This window comes from Rhinatrema bivittatum, chromosome 7, assembly GCF_901001135.1.
Source record: "Rhinatrema bivittatum chromosome 7, aRhiBiv1.1, whole genome shotgun sequence".
Classification (NCBI taxonomy): domain Eukaryota; kingdom Metazoa; phylum Chordata; class Amphibia; order Gymnophiona; family Rhinatrematidae; genus Rhinatrema; species Rhinatrema bivittatum.
Window position 1 is genome coordinate 154,503,873 of NC_042621.1, and position 19,054 is coordinate 154,522,926.

General features: G+C 43.4%; 1 protein-coding gene across 1 annotated transcript in view; it reads right to left on the reverse strand.

Annotated features, from left to right (window-relative positions):
- The window catches only part of CHAT (choline O-acetyltransferase), a 159,570-nt gene that overhangs the window by 57,862 nt on the left and 82,654 nt on the right, over positions 1–19,054 (reverse strand). The window contains exons 11-12 of the mRNA XM_029610699.1: positions 5,657–5,792; positions 1,320–1,322 (exon numbers count right to left, since the gene is read on the reverse strand). Coding sequence (XP_029466559.1) covers positions 1,320–1,322; positions 5,657–5,792 — 139 coding nt within the window. The remainder of the gene's footprint in view (positions 1–1,319; positions 1,323–5,656; positions 5,793–19,054) is intronic.

Genomic DNA, 19,054 nt, shown 5'->3' on the forward strand with positions numbered 1-19,054 from the left:
TAAGAGAGGTCCTCAACGTCCGGCGATGCCGAGGCAAGTGGGAATACCTCTTAGCTTGGGAAGGCCATGGGGCCGAGGAGAATTCGTGGGAACCCTCCCAAAACATCCTTGATAAGGATCTTCTGAGGACCTTCCATAGACTGTACCCTGAGAAACCACAGCCGCATAGGAGGAGGCCTAGAAGGGGGTACTGTTACGTGCCCCGCCCGTGGCCATCCAGTGCATGGGCCTGCTCACCTTCATGCTTCCACAGCGGGTCCCAGGACGACCTCCCTCGCGGTAGTTGTCAGGCCCTGGCGTCCTGCGGCGGTGATCGCCGGGCCTTCCACTGTGCGCCAGGCTTTACACCGAGGTTTGGCGTCCTCGGCCATATTGGCCATGCCCATATGCGTGGGCAGACTGCCTGGACTCATGTAGGGTCAAGGGTGGGTCCTAGCTCAGCGGCGTGCCCTGATTGATTCCCCGATATAAGGAAGTTCCTGTCTCTGCTTCCTTGCCTTGATAATCGGGTCGGTTTGTTCTGAGATTGCCTCTGCGCTTGTACTTGTTCCTGCTTGTTCCTAGTCTTGTTCCAGGATCCTTCTGTTCCAGTCCTGTTCCTGACTCATTCCGGCATCCTAGTTCCTGTGTCCTGCTTGTTCCTGTGTTCGTCTTGTCTGTCTACCCAGGTAGTATCCTTGGACTGTCATACTGGTACTGACCTCAGCCTGTTCCTGACCTGCCTGCTTGCGTCAAAGACCACAGCCTGTTCCTGACCTTCCTGCCTGCCTGCCTGCGTCAAAGACCACAGCCTGTTCCTGACCTGCCTGCCGCCTGCCTCAAAGACCACAACCTGTTCCTGACCTGTCTGCCGCCTACCTTAAGACCTCAGCCTGCCTTCGACCTCGTCTGACCTCCGGTACCTGACCTCTGCTTTGCTGACCACTTCTCGGACTGACCTCTGGACATTGACCTTTGCCTGCCTGACCTCATCTCCAGATTCTATCTCTGTTCCTCACCTTGTCATCCCCAATTCTGTTCTGGTTCTCCCTGTACCAACCAGCAACCACCTTTGAACCCGATCACGCTCTCCCTGTCTCCATGGGCATGCCGGACTTTCACTCTCTTAGGAGACCCTGTGAGGCCCACCTAGGTCCAAGCGGCCCGGGTCCCTACGGGCTCCTCTGGGGAGGACCTCAGGCTTCCAGTGGTGAAGCTCTTCCTAACCTCTGTCTCCTCCAGTGCTCCGCCCCCTGGAGGCAGTTACCTCCTGTTCCCTTTAAGGAGACGTTCCACCTCTGCCCCAGGACAAGGGTCTACCCCCAAGCACAACAGTGGACTGTCTTAAAAATAGATGACACTTCCATTTACATTGGTGTGGTCTACAGACCTCCAAATCAGATGGAAGTACTAGATGGAAATTTGGCTAAAGACATTCAAAACGTGGGAAAGAAGGGAGAAGTTTGGCATGTTGGAAATCTTAATCTACCTTATGTGGATTAGAGTATCCCAGCTGCAGAATCTGCAAGAAGTGGCGAGAGAGTCAATGCCTTACAAGAGGCTATGCTGAAACAAATCGTGATGGAACCCACGAGTGGAAGAGTGATACTTGACCTAGTGCTCACAAATGGGGATAATGTCTCTAATGTGCATGTAAGTGTTCAGCTGAGCACCAGTGATCATCAGATGGTATGGTTTGACACAGCAGCCAAGAGGGAGAGAAGATGGTATATAAAATGTTTAAATAAATAAATAAATAAATAAATAAATAAATAAAAAAAGATCCAAGTTTTGCATTTGAAAAATAGAAACATTGGCAAAATGGGGATATTCCTTGAGGAGGAGCTAGAAGACTGGGATAAGATTGGTGAAGTGAAACAATAGTGGGCCAAATGAAAAAGAGCTATTACAAAGGCAACAAATTTTTATGTAAGAAAAGTAAACAAAAATAAGAGGAAAAATAAACATGTTTAGTTCTCAAAGGAGGTGGCTAAAATAAGAGGCAAAAAGATCAGTGTTCAAGAAATACAAGGGATTCCAAAAAGAGAAGAACAAGAAAGAATGTCAGGTAAAACTCGAGATGAGGAAAGAAATCAGAAAATCAAAATGTCAAGCAGAAGTAAGGATCACCAAAGAGCAAAAGTGAGGTAACAAAACATTTTTTAGATATATCAGAGAAAGGAGGAAAATCAGAGATGGTATTGTAAAATTGAAAGGAGACAAGGAGCAATGTGTGGAGAAAGATGAAGAAATAGCAGAATATTAAACAAATGCTTCAGGTCAGTGTGTTCACTAAAAAAGACCCTGAAGAAGGACCATTGCTTCTTGATAGGAACATGGATGAGAGTGGGGTAGATGCAACTTTATTTATAGAAGAGAATGTGTAGGTAGTCCAAGGAAAACTGAAAGTGGATAAGGCCATGGAGGTCAGATGAGATATATCCCAGGATGTTAAAGGAGCTCAGAGATGTGCTGGCTGGGCTGCTGAAAGTCCTGTTCAACAGATTCCTTGAAACAGGAGTGGTGCTGCAAGATTGGTGAAGAATGGTTGTGGTCAGACATCACAAGGGGGGGGGGTAGCAGAGAGGAGGCTGGAAACTGTAGATCAGTTAGGATTACCTTGGTGGTGGGAAAATAGAGACTTAATGAAGGAAAGGATAGTGAATTATCTAAAATCCGGTGGGTTGCTGGACCCAAGGTAACATGGCTTCACCAGAAGAAGTTCCTGTCAATCAAATCTGATTGGATTTCAGCAAAGTTTTTGATATGTTTCCACTTAGGAGAGTCATGAATAAAATGAAAAACCTGGGAGTGGGTGCCAAGATGATGGAATGGATTACAAATTGGTTGACTGACAGGAGACAGCATGTAATGGTAAATGGAATCCACTCTGAAGAGAGAACAGTGCTAAGTGGAGTGCCTCAAGTATTAGTTTTAGGGCTGGTTCTGTTCAATAACTTTGTGAGTAACATTGCAGAGGAGTTAGATGGAAAAGTTTTTCTATTTGCGGATGATACGAAAATCTGCAACAGAGTTGATGCACCTGAAGGGTGCATCAACTCTGTTGAAAGCTTGGTGAATGGTCATAGGTTTGGCACCTGGGATTCAATGCCAAGAAGTACAGAGTCATGCATTTTGGATGCTGTAATCCAAAATGGATGGGGGTGAAATACCAATGTGTACGGACCATGAAAGGGACTTGGGGTGATAGTGTCTGGAGATCAGAGGCCAACAAAGCAATGTGACAGGGCAGTGGCTAAAGCCAGAGAGATGCTGGGCTGCACAGTGAGAGGAATAGCCAGCAGGAAAAAGGAGGTAATAATGTCCTTATACAGGTCTTTGATGAGGCCTCACCTAGAGTACTGTGTTCAGTTGTGGAGGTCATATCTGAAAAAGGATAAAGACAGGATGAAAGCAATCCAAAGAAAGGCAACCAAAATGCTGTGAGGTTTGTATGGGAAGACCTATGAAGAGAGACTGAAGGATCTTAATATGTAAACTCTGGAAAAGAGAAGTTTCAGGGGAGATATGATTCAGACTTTCAGATACCTAAAAAGTTTTAATTATGCACAAACATCAAACCTTTTCTGTTGTTAAGGAAACTGTGGTACTAGGGGTCACGATAAAAAACTTCAGGGGGAAAGGCTAAGAATCAACATCAAAATGTATTTCTTCACAGAGAGTGTGGTGGTTGCCAAGAATGCCCTATCAGAAGAGATGGTGAAGATGGAATCATTATCAGAATTCAAAAGGACTTGAGGTAACCACTGTGGATTCCTAGAGACTAGAAAATGGTAATGAAGAAATAGGGTAACCTATATTAACTTTACTTATAACATTTCTACATGGCGGGGGGGGGGGGGGGGGGGTAACCTGCACAGAGCGGCAGTTACTACCCTTAACAGTTTATCTTCCTAGAAGAGATTTGCAAGGTGGAGGTCTGCACACATTCACCATTCACTTTTGCCTTGCATAACCTTCCATTGGAATTCTAGGTTTGAACTGTTGGTCCTAATGAGACTTTTGCAGGGTCTATTTTTGTTGGTTTCCAGAGTTGTGTTCCATATGTTGTGATTCCAAAAATCCAAACAAGTAAAAAAAAGTCTTCCTTTTGCTAAAACTATGTTTTTGTGGTTCTTGTCTTGTCTTTCCTTTTTCATTTGAATACAGCTCTTAGCTAGGCTTTTCCTTGCTATCAGAAAAAAACTGCTTATCTGGAACTGTTTATGTAACCTTGAATTTGGAGAATAGTGCTTTAAGATTCTCAGGGTCAGTCACAAAAGATATTGGATACAAGGTCGCTCTCTTCAAGCCCCATTCAGTGGATTCATCCATGTCGGTGGGCAGAGAAGGTGAAGGGAGGATACCCTCCATGGCTTAGGCCATGTTAGTGTTCTAACATGAAGATTTTACTAAAGCACTTATGAAATATCAGGAATCTGACACAGAATATACTTTTCCTTTGAAAAATTCACAATCCACAAATAAATACTTATCAGCAACTATGCAGTCTCTTCTTTTTGTTACTGGGAGGGGGGGGGGGGGTGTCACCTTATTCCAGCTGCAATTTAGGGTCTATTAGCACTGTGTAAAATGGACATGAACTTCCAATTTAGATGTCCTTGTAAATGGTAGCTAAGTAATTTTGTAGCTCTGATAGGATCATTTTCTTTACTTCCACTCCTATGTCTCTCTTTTATACCAGCCAGGTACCTCATTGACGTTCTGGTGTAGATTGGGTGTGTATATGCTGTAAGTAAGCACCTTGTGGGTGCTACTTTTTCTCATCTCCTACTTCCTCTGCTTCTTCCAGATACTAGATGAGTATCCTCAACTTCGCCAAGATTTTTGCTGTGAGACTACTGACTCTCTGAACACTGAATCAGATGGGAAATAAGTTCCCAAACAAAAAAAGGTGAAAGAAGGAGTTGGAAAAACTTCCTTTCAATGGAATATACAAAATAAAGAATTTTCTTTCTCCTCAAAAGATAAAATCAATTAGAAAGTCTCTTAAATTTCCACAAATCCATGTCCCCTGAATTGGGCTTAGGATTTTTCCAGGAAAAAAGAAACTGAGAAACCACTCCTTTCTCTTTGACTGGCAGCACAAAAACCCACCACTCCTCTAGGGGGGGGTCTCTGTTTTATATAGACACAGGAAACAAACCATTGCAGTGGCCTCACATGTGGGTGCAGTGGCATCTTCCTCTCTCTTCCTCTAATGCAAGGCTACACCTTCAGAGGGATCCTAGTGGAGGCCCTACATTTGTAACTGATAGCAGCACGATGGCAATCCATACACAACTCTCCCACTTCACCATTTGGGAGTTGTTCAAGTTACCGTTTAGCTGCATTACACAGGTAACAGAAAAGCAGCAACATTTGATGGCTCAGAGGAAAGACCTGCTCATGCTTAAAAGGTTTTACTGAAAGCTGGAAAGTCACATGGTCTGTATGGATCCTTGTCCTGCTGCTGTCAGGAAACAATTAGAGGTAAGCAGTTACATTATGTTTTAATCAGTGCTTCCATGATATGAGTAATACATTTTTATTCCTGCTGTTTTATTTTTTTCACAGTTAGATGGTCACAGGTTTAAATGCATGTTCCTTTTAACTGGCACTTTTTTTTAATTTTGAAAAAAGATACATAGTAAGAAGAGCATAAGCATACTGGTACTATAGATTTTTCATCAGTCATTGCCTTTACAAAAGCTAAAGCTTCAGGAGTTGAAGACCGAATATTGTCTACTCTTCCCTCTTGAAAACGACGTATAGAAGCACTTTCATAAGTTGGCACAAGTTTCTTGTGGCATCTGCAAAGCATAAGAATAAAAAATGTATTTTTAAAGACATTGTAAACTGTAAGGAAAATAGCTGCATTTGGTTTTACTTTAACATTTGTGATAGTTTGTATAGTACTTTAATGTTCTCTTAGATTTTTTTCCATCATAAACTGTTCATGTGAACATTATGGGTGCATTTTCAAAGGGATCTAGCTGCCTAACAATAGAGTTAGGTGGCTAGTTTGGCCCCTTTGAAAATCTGTTGTTGATGACTAAATTTAGCTGCTCAAATTCTGGGTGGTTCCAGGAGTGGAGTTAGGTTGAGAAGAGAAAGTTAGTTGACCAGTGCTGATTGTCATCCTGTAGCAGGTGGGAAATCTAATAGCTGCAAACCAATAGAAGCCCTAAATCTGGACAACTAATATGAAACCAACTCTTCCTTGAAGTACCGATCTCCCTTCCTCCTATTCCTGTACAAACCTCCACACTCACCCATAATTTCCCTTTCTCTACAGCTCAAAGCCCCAATCAGATATACCCCCTCCTATCTACCTCAAAGTCTTCAATCAACTCCAGGCTAATGTACCTCCCTCTCTTCAATTCGCGGTCTGATTGTCAAAATCATCCTCCTTCCCCCCACCCTGAACCCAAAATCATCCCATCAAGTTGTTCCCATGCAGGCCTCTCAATCACCTCTGTAGCCCCTCTGGTCAAGCCACTCCTTGAGATCTGCTTTTCTACTGGCCTATATATAATCCCTGCATTTCTGCAATCAATCTTCCTGATAGTCTCAGGCTCCCTTACAACAGACTTTCTTGAGACCTTCCACCCCCCACTCCCCAATGTCATCACTTATTCTTGTCAGATCTTCTTGAAAGGCCACTGAGACTATGTTACATCTGCCTTGATTGCACCAAATTCAGAAGCGCCCAAGCTGACCTGACACTATTCTATACCCAAAAAAACAACCACAGAGCCACACCTCTCAAAATCTATCATGAAACCACAAAAAGAGAGGGAAAATAATTGTGTGTATTGTCTGTATATATTGTTTTCCCTCTCTTTTTGTGGTTTCATGACTATTCTATGCCCTGCATGTGCACATGTATGCAAGAATAGTGCAGCATCAGGTCGGACGGTGCTATTTTGAATTTGGCATGACCGGGGCAGGTGTGATATAATCTCCTTCCTGCTGCTGGCCTTTCAAGGACGATCTGCACAGGGTAAATAATCTACAGAGGGTTTAGTGAGGGGAGGGGGCCCCAGTTGGCCTTGGTGAGGTTTTGAGTTGGGAGCCCTAGGCCGCAGGAAGGATCATCATAGGAAGTGGATGGGGCACACTCTTTGGCCCCAAACTTGTGGGAATGAGAGGGCTGGTCGGAGATGGGATGGATGGAAAGAGGAATTGTGGCATTATTTGAAGAGACCGCATGTGGCCAGTCTGGGGGAGAGGGGGATATTGACAGTTGGACCACAGGGTGGGAGGGAGTAATCACTAGCTGAGGGTAATTGCAGCTGTGATTGTGCACCAGGGTGAGAGAGATGGAGATCACTCTCCCTGGAAGAGGGGGAGAGGAGATTTTGATAATCAGACCAGGGGTGGGAGAAGGGAGGAGAGTGTCAGTTTAGGAGGAGGGGGTTATTTTGACAATTATGCCTCCAGGACATTGGGTACATTTTCAGTAACCTGCTCATAGCCATTGCCTAGCTGGCTAGATTGTAGTTGAAGATTACCTTAAAGATAACTGACTTTTTAAATAGACAGATAGCTTAGCCAGCCAATGGCCCTTTGAAAATTTACCCCATGACAAAATATTAGGAAAACTTGCCCTGTGTTTTAAAACTGGGGATTACGTGTTAGACATATTTTTGAAGTACATGAGCCATAAAATCCCTAATTTGGAAAGCTGTATTATTAAATAGCTGACTTCAAAAGATGCAGAGCAAAAGGTTTTGACTATTCTTGTAAGTTTTGCATAACTAAGCTTTAAATGGTGAGTTGACACAGTTTTTATTGTTTTACATGTTGCCTTTTGTGTAATGCAAAATGTAACTTGACAGCACAAAAGCAACAATACCAAACAGACATGACTCAAGGATTAGATGAGGTTTCCCACAGAATGAAAACAGAGAACAGATGTAGCAGGCCCACCTGGTGCAAATATTAGCTTCTTGCCATTATTTACATCAGCCCGGTATTTGTTCAGAAAACTGGTATGCACCTCAATTTCACCCGTGAGAAGGAAAGTGATTTTTGTTTCAGTTATAGCAATTTCAATATTTCTTATGGGTTCAGCTCACTCAAATGATTTTTGATCTCTGAAAGGCAAATAGAGCCAAAAACCTGAATGGCATCTGTAGAAAAAGTTGATATTCAGCAGTTATTTCTGAATAAATGATACTTGTCATGACCTGAAGAAAGATATTCAGAGCACATAGCAGGAGAAAGGACTAGAGACAGACACTCTGTTAATGTTTTCTGCTCTAATTATTCATTCAAAAACACCTGTGCCTTTTATTTAAGTTGGGCAGTGAAAGTCTGGGTCAGAATGCTGCTCAAGACTTGCAACTCTCATTTAGAGTTTAGATTTAATTACCGGTACTCACCTTTCTAAACCTAAGCTCAAGATGTGTTACAAAGCAGGTAGAATTGGTAGGTCCCAGCCCTAGAGGACTTACAACCTAAGAGGTCTATATTCAAAGGGATTTGTCAGCTGTGCTAAGTGGCCAAACCTAAAGTTATCTGAATAACTTTAAGACTGCCTCTCAGCATGACTAAAGTTCTCTGGATAACTTTGAATATCCAAATTATCTGGCCAATTTTTTAGTCAGATAATATTGGTCTATCTAGAAACAGCAACCCCCATCCACCCCACCGGCCAGAGATGAGGCTGGCTGGGAGCAGAGGCTAACAGGAACTTCGCCAGTACCAGCCCACATTCCCCGCAGGTTGAGCCCATGGGTGCCGGGGCCGGCTGGACTTAGGTGGGCCTCTGCGTGGCAGGTCCCGGAGAGACAGCTGCAGGGAGAATCAGGGAGCTCAGGTCCAGTCCTAGGTCGAGGGTAGGCAGCAAGAAGCGAGGATAGAGTCCAGTCCGAGGTCGTGGTGCCCTCGAGGAAGAAGAGAAGCAAGCACCAAGGGACGAGCTGCAGCAGTTCCCGAGGCACTATAGCAGGATCACGTGGGACAGACCCCTTAGAGCAAGAGTGCAGAAGCAGGAACCTGTGAAATAGAGCGCTGAAGCAGACTCTGTGGAGTGGAGACGCTGTAGCAGGATCTTGCGAAGTAGAAGCGCTGAGGCAGGCCCTGAGGAGCGGCAGCACAGTAGCAGGGTCCCATGATGTAGAAGTGCTGAGGCAGACACCGAGGAGCAGGAGCGCAGTGACAGGGTCCCGTGATGTAGAAGCGCTGAGGCAGGCCCTGAGGAGCGGCAGCACAGTAGCAGGGTCCCATGATGTAGAAGTGCTGAGGCAGACACCGAGGAGCAGGAGCGCAGTGACAGGGTCCCGTGATGTAGAAGCGCTGAGGCAGACGCCGAGGAGCGGGAGCGCAGTGACAGGGTCCCATGATGTAGAAGCGCTGAGGCAGGCCCCGAGGAGCAGGAGCACGATAACAGGATCCCATGATGTAGAAGCATGGGGCAGACCCCATGGAGCAGGAGTGCAGAAGCTGGATTCCGTAGAGCAGGAAGCAAGGCAGGAACCCAAAGAGCAGGAACAACAGGTCTGGAGTGCTAGGGCCGAAGCACCAAAGCAGGAACTAAGGAACTTATTGCCAAAGCTAGTGGAGGAGAGAGGCCGTCCTTAAATATCTCGGGGGTCTAATGTCATCAGCTGTGGACGACCCTGAAGTTCCCGCCATTTGCCCTTTAAAAGGAGGGCTGGCGGTGCGCACGTGTGCCTAGGGAGGGCCCAAGTCGGAACGCTGGTTGAAGGCATGCCGGCCACCACGTGGAGTCCCGGAGGCTCAGCGGAGCGTGGCGGCAGTGGCTGGCTGCGGCCGCGAGAACACCCAGAGCAAGGTACAAAGTGAGACACGGGCTGAGTTGTGCCGGCCGCGGGTTGCCACGGCCGGTAGGTGCAACAGTGATGAGACTATGAAGCATCCAGGAAAATGAGGACTACAGCATTAAAATGCTTAAAGAGGCATCAGTGATGGAAAACTCAAGCAGAGATCACGAAATGACAGCTGGACCAAAATTACTATGGCTACTAGACTCTATACCCTGATTCCGATTTCCTTTGAGCTGAAAAAACAGGATGCTGCCCTGAATGTGGAGATGGACAAACCATTCCAGGATGAGGAAGAACCAAAACATGCAGACCTCAACACTGCAGGCTCAACAACCACTGCACCTAGGAGGCGGAGGGTAGTGATGGCTGGTGACTCGCTTCCTCAGGCACTCAGAAAGAGTACTGTCTGACGGGTGCCAGAATCCAAAATGTTATGGAGAGATTGCTGAAAATTCTCACATCTGCTGGCTACCTTCCAGCACTACTCATCTATGTTAGCATGAATGGACTGCCAGATACTGCATAGATCATATCAAAAGTGACTTCATGGCTCTGGCAGAGAGAGGGTAAACTAGATAAGTGCACCAGTGGTGCCCAGGCAGGGAAGCTCACTTTCTAGAGATAAATGAATGACTGCATAGATGGTGTCGATGAGAGCATTTGGCTTCTTGGACATGGGATATATTTCAAGGACGGCTGAGTAAATGGGGGTCCACCTTTCAAAGAAGGGGAACAGTGTTTTTCAACTGAGAAGGGCTTTAAACCAGAACAGTTGGGAATGGGTGAACAAAACCCTAAGGTAAGTAAAACATTAAGGGGCAGATTTTAAAAGCCTTAAGCGCGCCAAGCCTATTTTGCATAGGCCCGGCGACACGCGCAAGCCCCGGGACATGCACATGTCCCGGGCCTTTGTGAAAGGGGCAAGGTGGGGGCGGGGCGGGACCAAGGCCTCCAGCACAGCAGCCGTGCCCAGAGGTAGGCACAACTTCCAAAATAAAGGTATGGGGGGGTTTAGGTAGGGCTGGGGGGCGGGTTAAGGAGGGAAAGGTGAGGGGGAGGCAGAAGGAAATTTCCCTCCGAGGCCGCTCCGATTTCAGAGCGGCCTCGGAGGGAACAGGGAAAGCCATTGGGGCTCCTCTTGGGCTCGGCATGCGCAAGGTGCACCAGTGTGCACCTCCTTGTGCGCGCCGACCCCGAATTTTATAACATGCACGCGGCTGTGCGTGCATGTTATAAAATCTATGCCCACACGTAGGTACTAAACCCAAACCCAAACCCTCGTTCGACCCAAAGTTCCTTTTGGGTCGAACGAGGGGGTCGAACGAGGGGGTCGCAGCTAGGGGGGCCTCCTGACACCCCCAAGCTGGCCAAAAGTTCCTTTTGGGTCGATCGAGGGTCCCGGAGCGAACCCGCGGGGAATCACGTGACGTCGGCGCCACGTCGGAGTGACGCGGCGTCACGTGATTCCCCGCGGGTTCGCTCCGGGACCCTCGTTCGACCCAAAAGGAACTTTTGGCCAGCTTGGGGGGGGGCCTCCTGACACCCCCAAGCTGGCCAAAAGTTCCTTTTGGGTCGAACGAGGGTCCCGGAGCGAACCCGTGGGGAATCACGTGACGCCGCGTCACTCCGACATGGCGCCGACGTCACGTGCTCCTCGCAAAGGAGTTCAGAAATGGCAGAAATGGCGTCCTGACTCCTCGCTGGACCACCAGGGAGTTGTGGTAAGTCTTTGGGGGGGGATTAAGGAAGGTGAGGGGTTTAAATTTTTATTTTGGATCAACAATCGCGATTTCCAACGTATTCAACATAGCTATGTTGAATACGTTGGAAATCCGATCGTTTTTGCCTCATCACTTTTTTAAGTTAAAAAAAAAAAAAAGTAGCGTTTTACATTTAAGTTCAAAACGAATGCACACCCCTACCCCTCAGACTCATGCCACACACTTTATACATCTGTAGGTCACCATTAAGGAACTGTGTGCTAATGAAGCAAGCAAATTCAGTCTGAGCAAAACAAGATGGGTGCTTTAAGTTGTACTGAGAAAAACTGCTATTACTCAAAAAACAGGACATTATTTTCCACAGCCGAAATTAGCTGACACAGTTAGACATTTGTTTAAACGTCTATGGTTTTGACAGACGTATTAAATCAGGAAGCATATTCTGGTCAACAAAGTATGTCTGCCAGTACATGAACCATGATGAGCATGAAGAGATCTAGTCCTATTTCTGAGATCTAAGTAATTTCATATAATTCTATGAGTCAGTTCTCCTACACATCCATGCAAAGCTTTTTATATATATCCATCTCTCATCTTTTCAAACATACAGCATACATGATAGCATCAATCCCCAGGGCTACATGAAACTCAAAAGATACATACAGTAATGGAATACAACAGAAGTATATTAACAAGTAGGGCATTCTATTTATAGCACTAGACAGTACTACCTCATACTGTTTTCAATCACACATGCTAATATGCATATATATCACACCATATAAACAAACCCACATCACCACTGATATCCTATCTGCCATCTACATCTTGCATCTGATGAAGTGAACTTTGTCCTCAATAAATTGGTTAGTCTATAAAGTGCTACCTGCTTCTTGTCATTTCTGCCATACACTGTATAGTATAGAAAGTCATAGGCTGCATAATAAGGAACATATAGCAAAACAGGTACTTAAACCCATCTTTAACTCCTGTGTAACAAACAACATTTGTCTTAGGTACTACCCCTAAAATAAAGCAGAGAAAGAAGACTGAAAAAGGAAGTGTCCCAGTCAGGAAATGTAATAGAAAAGACAACAAAGAGGTAGAATATTAGAAAACAAGATAAAGTAACAAGATTTAAAATTTTTCATACATCCTATTGTGTAAAAAAGAGGAATACAAAAGTGGCTTTTATAGTGGAGAACACATGCTTGTGCATAACACCAAGATTCCCACATGGCAACAATACAGCCAGCTACCACAACTGCCCAGGACAGACAAGCAGAACAGATGGTACACTGCCAAACATACTATACTCATCTGGATTCATCTATATACTAAGGACACAGCAGCCATAGTACCACAAAAGCATGCATTACAAACAGCATGTGAAACCACACTTGTAACCATACACACCTACTGACGTGCACACCAGGGAAACACTGCAATGACAATAACTCACCTGCCACTACTTTTCTCTAGGGTCATGGAATTTATATGGTCCCTCCTCCAGCTACTGTGGCATTCTTTTTGATTATCTTGACCTTTCAGTAGTTGAGAGGGCAGCTATCCCTGCTGTTGCCTTGCACCTGCTGGCATGAACACTTAAAAAGGATATAGAGTAGCTTTTAAACTAGATCATGGGGGAAAGCCAATAGTTTCTCAGAAGCACATGGTTCAGAGGGTTGTATCTTTGGATGATTCTTGCAAAACAGGGAAATTAGAATATCCCATTAGAGAGGGTGTGTTTAAGGCTGAAGTAGCCTAGATGGATATAGAAAAAGAACATTTATATGTGAATGACTCTAAACTGCCTGTACCATTTGCTAAAAAGCAAGCCGTGAATCCAAAGAGAAATGAAAGTACAAATAAAAAACATACTTTAAAATGTCTATATGCGAATGCCAGAAGGCTGAACAGTAAAATTGTTGAGTTAGAATATATGGCATTATACAAAGATATAGACATTATAGGCATTTCAAAGATGTGGTGGAGGGAGAAAAACTAATGAACACTGTGATACCAGGGCACAAATTACATAATCATGATAGGGTAGATCTATATTGCTTTCTATATATTGCTTTCCAATAGGCACCTCCTCCTGACTTTCAGATCCAACCATTGCAGGGTGTCACCAACACCTTGCCACTTAATTTTCATACCGTACTTGCTTATTCGCAATTCTAACAGTCATTATTCACCTTTATATAACTGTCTACTGCAGACCATATTCGCTTCTAAAGTTCTTTGTAAAAAAAGGTTAAATCTGTTAAATGCTATTGTTACATTCTATGTTACTTGTAATAATGTTCAATGGTTTATTGTTATTGTTCCATGTTCTATGTAAAAAAACCCAGGTCTAACTTCCCAGACCAGGGCAACCTCTTTCGTTACTTGTAAACCGGACTGATTTGTATTGCATACAGGAATTCCGGTATATAAAAATTTAAAATAAATAAATAAATAAATAAAATCTACTGTAATTAGTGGAAGGATGGCACTATATGTAAAAGATGGCATAGAGTCAAGTATGATAAAAATCCTGCAGGAAACCAAAAGTACTCTGGAATCCTCATGGCTAGAAATTACATGTGGAACAGGTGAGAGAATATCAGTAGGTATACACTACCGGCCACCTAGCCAAATTGAAGAAACAGACTGTGAAATACTAGCTGAAATTAAAACAAATAAATGTGGCACTTTAATAATAATGGGAGATTTCAATTACCCCAGTATTGATTGGGTCAATATTTCATTGGGAAATGCCAAAGAGGTTAAGTTTCTAGGTGCCATAAATGACTGCTTTATGGAGCAGCTGGTCCTAAAACTGATGAGAGAGGAGCAGCTACTTTAATAAGAACATAAGAAAATGCCATACTGGGTCAGACCAAGGGTCCATCAAGCCCAGCATCCTGTTTCCAACAGTGGCCAATCCAGGCCATAAGAACCTGGCAAGTACCCAAAAATTAAGTCTATTCCATGTAACCATTGCTAATGGCAGTGGCTATTCTCTAAGTGAACTTAATAGCAGGTAATGGACTTCTCCTCCAAGAACCTATCCAATCCTTTTTTAAACACAGCTATACTAACTGCACTAACCACATCCTCTGGCAACAAATTCCAGAGTTTAATTGTGCGTTGAGTAAAAAAGGTCCTGCGGAGCTGACATCAATATGGTGTCAATCATTTTCACGGGTGCCTATGCACCCGTGAAAATGATTGACACCATATTGACACCATATTGACATCAGCTCCGCAGGAAGTGGATATATACCCTGCCTTTTCGCCATTTTGAATTAAGCGGGTCCGAGAATGGACCGCCAAAAAAAAAGTGCATGATTAAGAAACGCCAGTTTTGCCGTTTTGGGAAAGTTTTTGAACAGCTCTAATTTGAAGGATGGAAGGATTGACAAGACTCAACCCCTGAAGCAGGACCCTTGGTGGTCCGAAACGTGATCACGTCGGGACTTCATTTTTGACCTCAGTTTGAAGCTAAGTACTGCAATTTTTGCAAATGACTGTTTCTTGATACAAAAGCTTTTCGCGGCTTTGTTTGAATTTATTGATTTAATTTCCCGTGGCAATATAATTTTCGAAAAATTTTAATAATAATAATAAATTAAAGTGACCTCTCCTACGTTGGGTCTGATTGTTAGACAGATCCCTTTGGTAGCGGTCCTACAAAAATTGTTTTTCATATGTGGCGCATAAAATTCTGAATAATTGATCCAAAAACCATATTCTATTGTTGTGTATGCGTACTCCCGGTTTTTGGAAGCTGGGCTTATTTTTTGTGATATATATCGTGAGATATTGCCCTAATGGCGAATATGCAGGGTGAGTGGAAAAACGTTTTTAGTTTTTCAGAAGAGAGGGTAGCGGAAGTGATAAAACAGGCGTCCTTGTTTGACACAGGTGAGCCTGATGACCCTCCCAGTACATGGGCAGATTTGACGGCACTGACTAAAAAATTGGTAAGAGGGGAATTACATCAGGTTACCCTTGTAGAATACATTAAACAAGAAATGATACCTAGGGGTCTTCGTGTACAAAAAGGTCCTCTGGTTTTTCAAGAAGATTCAATTTTTGTGGAGCGTTGGATATCCATTTTAAATAATTGTTCCCTAGATTTGATGCTTCTGATAGTGGAGCGTACTACTGTGTCTATTGAAGAAACCAATAAGGAGATAGTTGATATGAAAACACAGCTGTGTACAAATTTAGATCATGAATCAGTAGAAGCATCTCAAAAGCAATTAGAGCAAAATATTGCTCAGTTCAAAAATCAATTAAAACAGTATAAAGTCCAAAAATTCCGGAGAGATGAAAACGATTACAAAACCAACAATATATATTTCTGGAGAAATAAGAAAGGATCAAGTCAACCTCCTCGAGTAGCCTTCCAGGATTCCACCGATGATTCCAGTGGCAGCGATGAAGATCAGAACAAACAAGTGCAGCCACAGCCTCAGCCTTTTTTAGGGCAGGCTCGAGAACCTTACCGAACACACTCACAGAGAGGTCGGTCACGACCTCGTGTGTCAGAATGGGTAGGACCCATGACCAGGTCACAACAGCGACATCAGCAATTCTATTAACAGAATCTGATATAGATGGTTCGGGGGTCTCGAATTCTGTGGTCAATCTGTCTAGTTTGGAATTATCTGAAGAGACAATACGTGCATTAAACAAGGGTCTCTCGTTTGTGCCACATAGCAAATACGATCCTTTTCAGACAAGGATCGAATTATACCGTTTCTTTAGAAGGTTACAGTTGAAATTATTCTTTGCGGATTCTCAAACTTACTCATGCGGAGAGTCTATTATTTCTCCAAAATCTACATGGATCCCGCCGGGACCCATAGATCTGGCTATTGCTGGTTTTATTCAGTTGGTTCTGAAGGATGTGAATTTATTAGAAAATTCCCGGACAACTAATAGAAAATCCTTCTCCTCTGAATGGTCATTTGACCAATACTCAGCATTGAAACAATTGAGCATGAATCGGAATCTAGTGGTGAAACCCGCCGACAAAGGGGGAGTTATAGTGATACAGGACACTACAGATTATGTTGCTGAGATTGCTAGACAACTTAGCAATCAGGACTTTTATCAAGAACTCCAAGAGGATCCCACACAGGCACTCTCAGATACGATCGTTGATTTAACTACAGAGGGACTACGTATAGGGTTTTTGTTAGCCCGTGAAGCCCGGGCTTTGAAAAGAAATAATCCGGTATACCCGGTCCTTTACACTCTCCCTAAAATCCATAAAAATCTAGATTCTCCTCCGGGAAGACCCATTGTTGCTGGAAGAGGATCCATTTTAGAACCTCTGTCTGATTTCTTGGACTTTTTTCTAAAACCTTATGTAAAAGAGGCTTCGTCTTTTCTCCAGGATACATCGCATGCGTTGCGACTAATCCAAGAGCTTCCAGATTTACCTGAACAATGTTTTATTGTGACATTAGACATTACCTCCCTATATACTAACATCCCCCAAGGGGAAGTTTTTGATCTTTTGAAAAATATATTTTAATCTCGTCCACGCCCACATAGAGTACCTACAGGTTTTTTGTTGCAATTGTTAGAATTGGTATTTTATAAGAATTTTTTCAAATTTGATAATAAGTTCTACTTCCAGACTCAGGGAGTAGCAATGGGGGCAACAGTGGCCCCCGATATTGCTAATATTTACGTTGCACATTTTGAAGAAACCTGTTTATATACGTCTCAGTGGTATAACCAAATGATCTTGTGGAAACGTTACATAGATGACGTATTGTGCATCTGGTCTGCCTCTGAAGTAGAATTGATACGATTTTTAGATTGGCTAAATGCTCAAAATTCTCATCTACATTTTACAGCACAGTACCATCTAGAGAGAGCCTCTTTTTTGGACATAAATCTGGTCCGTGTTGGAAGCAAGATTGAGACTACACTGTATAGAAAGGAAACGGATAAGAACCACTTTCTTAGATATACCAGTTATCATCCGAAAAAACTAAAAGATGGTTTGCCAGTGTCCCAATTTCTGCGCCTATGGAGGTTTTGTACCAATGTTGAAGAATATCGCCATCAGGCCATGGATTTGAAAATGAGATTTTCTCAGAAAGGTTATCCATGTTCAGTGATCAATAAAGCCTTTAAACGAGCATTATATGCTAATAGAGATTTACTGCTTCAATACAAACAACCCGTGAAGAATCAGGATGTTACTTGTGTTTTAAAATTCTCTGCCCATTCCCACAATGTGGTCCAAATAATTAAATCTCACTGGCATGTTTTAACATTACACAGAGTCTTTGATGCTTTGCCCAAATTTGCGTTTTCTCGAGCCCAAAATATCAGGGACATTGTAGTCAAATCTGCATTTGATTCCTCCCCACCGATTCCAAAAGGAGGGGGACATCAAGCGTGTGGAAAGTGTGATTTTTGTACCCAAACTTTGGTGGGTCAACAATGGGTATCACCCACCCGTAATATCACCATCAAGTTAACAGCGACAACTTCATGTGAGACCGAATGTGTGGTATACATTATACAATGTCCTTGCGACCTTGTATATGTGGGTCGAAGAAAAAGAAAAATAAGAACAAGGCTCATAGAACATCGTAGCTGCCTTAAGAATTCTAAGATTACAGCTCCTTTGGTACAACATTGCATGTCAGCAAAACATGACTTTGTGGATCTAAAATGGTCCATTATTGAGAAATTATATTTGGGCACACGGGGGGGTGATATACAACAGAGTCTTAATCTACGCGAACAGTATTGGATTTTTACCCTGCAGACAGTTGATCCAGGGGGACTGAACGAGAAAATTAATTGGTACACCTTAACGTAATAACCAATGTGTGAAAGAATATCAGTGCTTTCTATTAACATGATCTGATGGTGGACTGTATATGAAGGTTTAGAACTTGTAGAGAATAATTCAACAGAATACTTATCATGGGGTATTAGAAAACTTAACAGAGGACTCAATAAAATGCTTCTATCTCGACTATGGATTTAACCCAGAGACTTTAAATATGCAACTAACGACCTGATAGAAGACTTAACATGGAGGAGTGTAATGTCAGGTAGACGACCTGTTAGAGGACTTCTCTATGCACCCGTGAAAATGATTGACACCATATTGACGTCAGCTCCGCAGGAAGTGGATATATACCCTGCCTTTTCGCCATTTTGAATTAAGCGGGTCCGAGAACGGACCGCCAAAAAAAAGTGCATGATTAAGAAACGCCAGTTTTGCCGTTTTGAGAAAGTTTTTGAACAGCTCTAATTTGAAGGATGGAAGGATTGACAAGACTCAACCCCTGAAGCAGGACCCTTGGTGGTCCGAAACGTGATCACGTCGGGACTTCATTTTTGACCTCAGTTTGAAGCTAAGTACTGCAATTTTTACAAATGACTGTTTCTTGATACAAAAGCTTTTCACGGCTTTGTTTGAATTTATTGATTTAATTTCCCGTGGCAATATAATTTTCGAAAAATTTTAATAATAATAATAAATTAAAGTGACCTCTCCTACGTTGGGTCTGATTGTTAGAC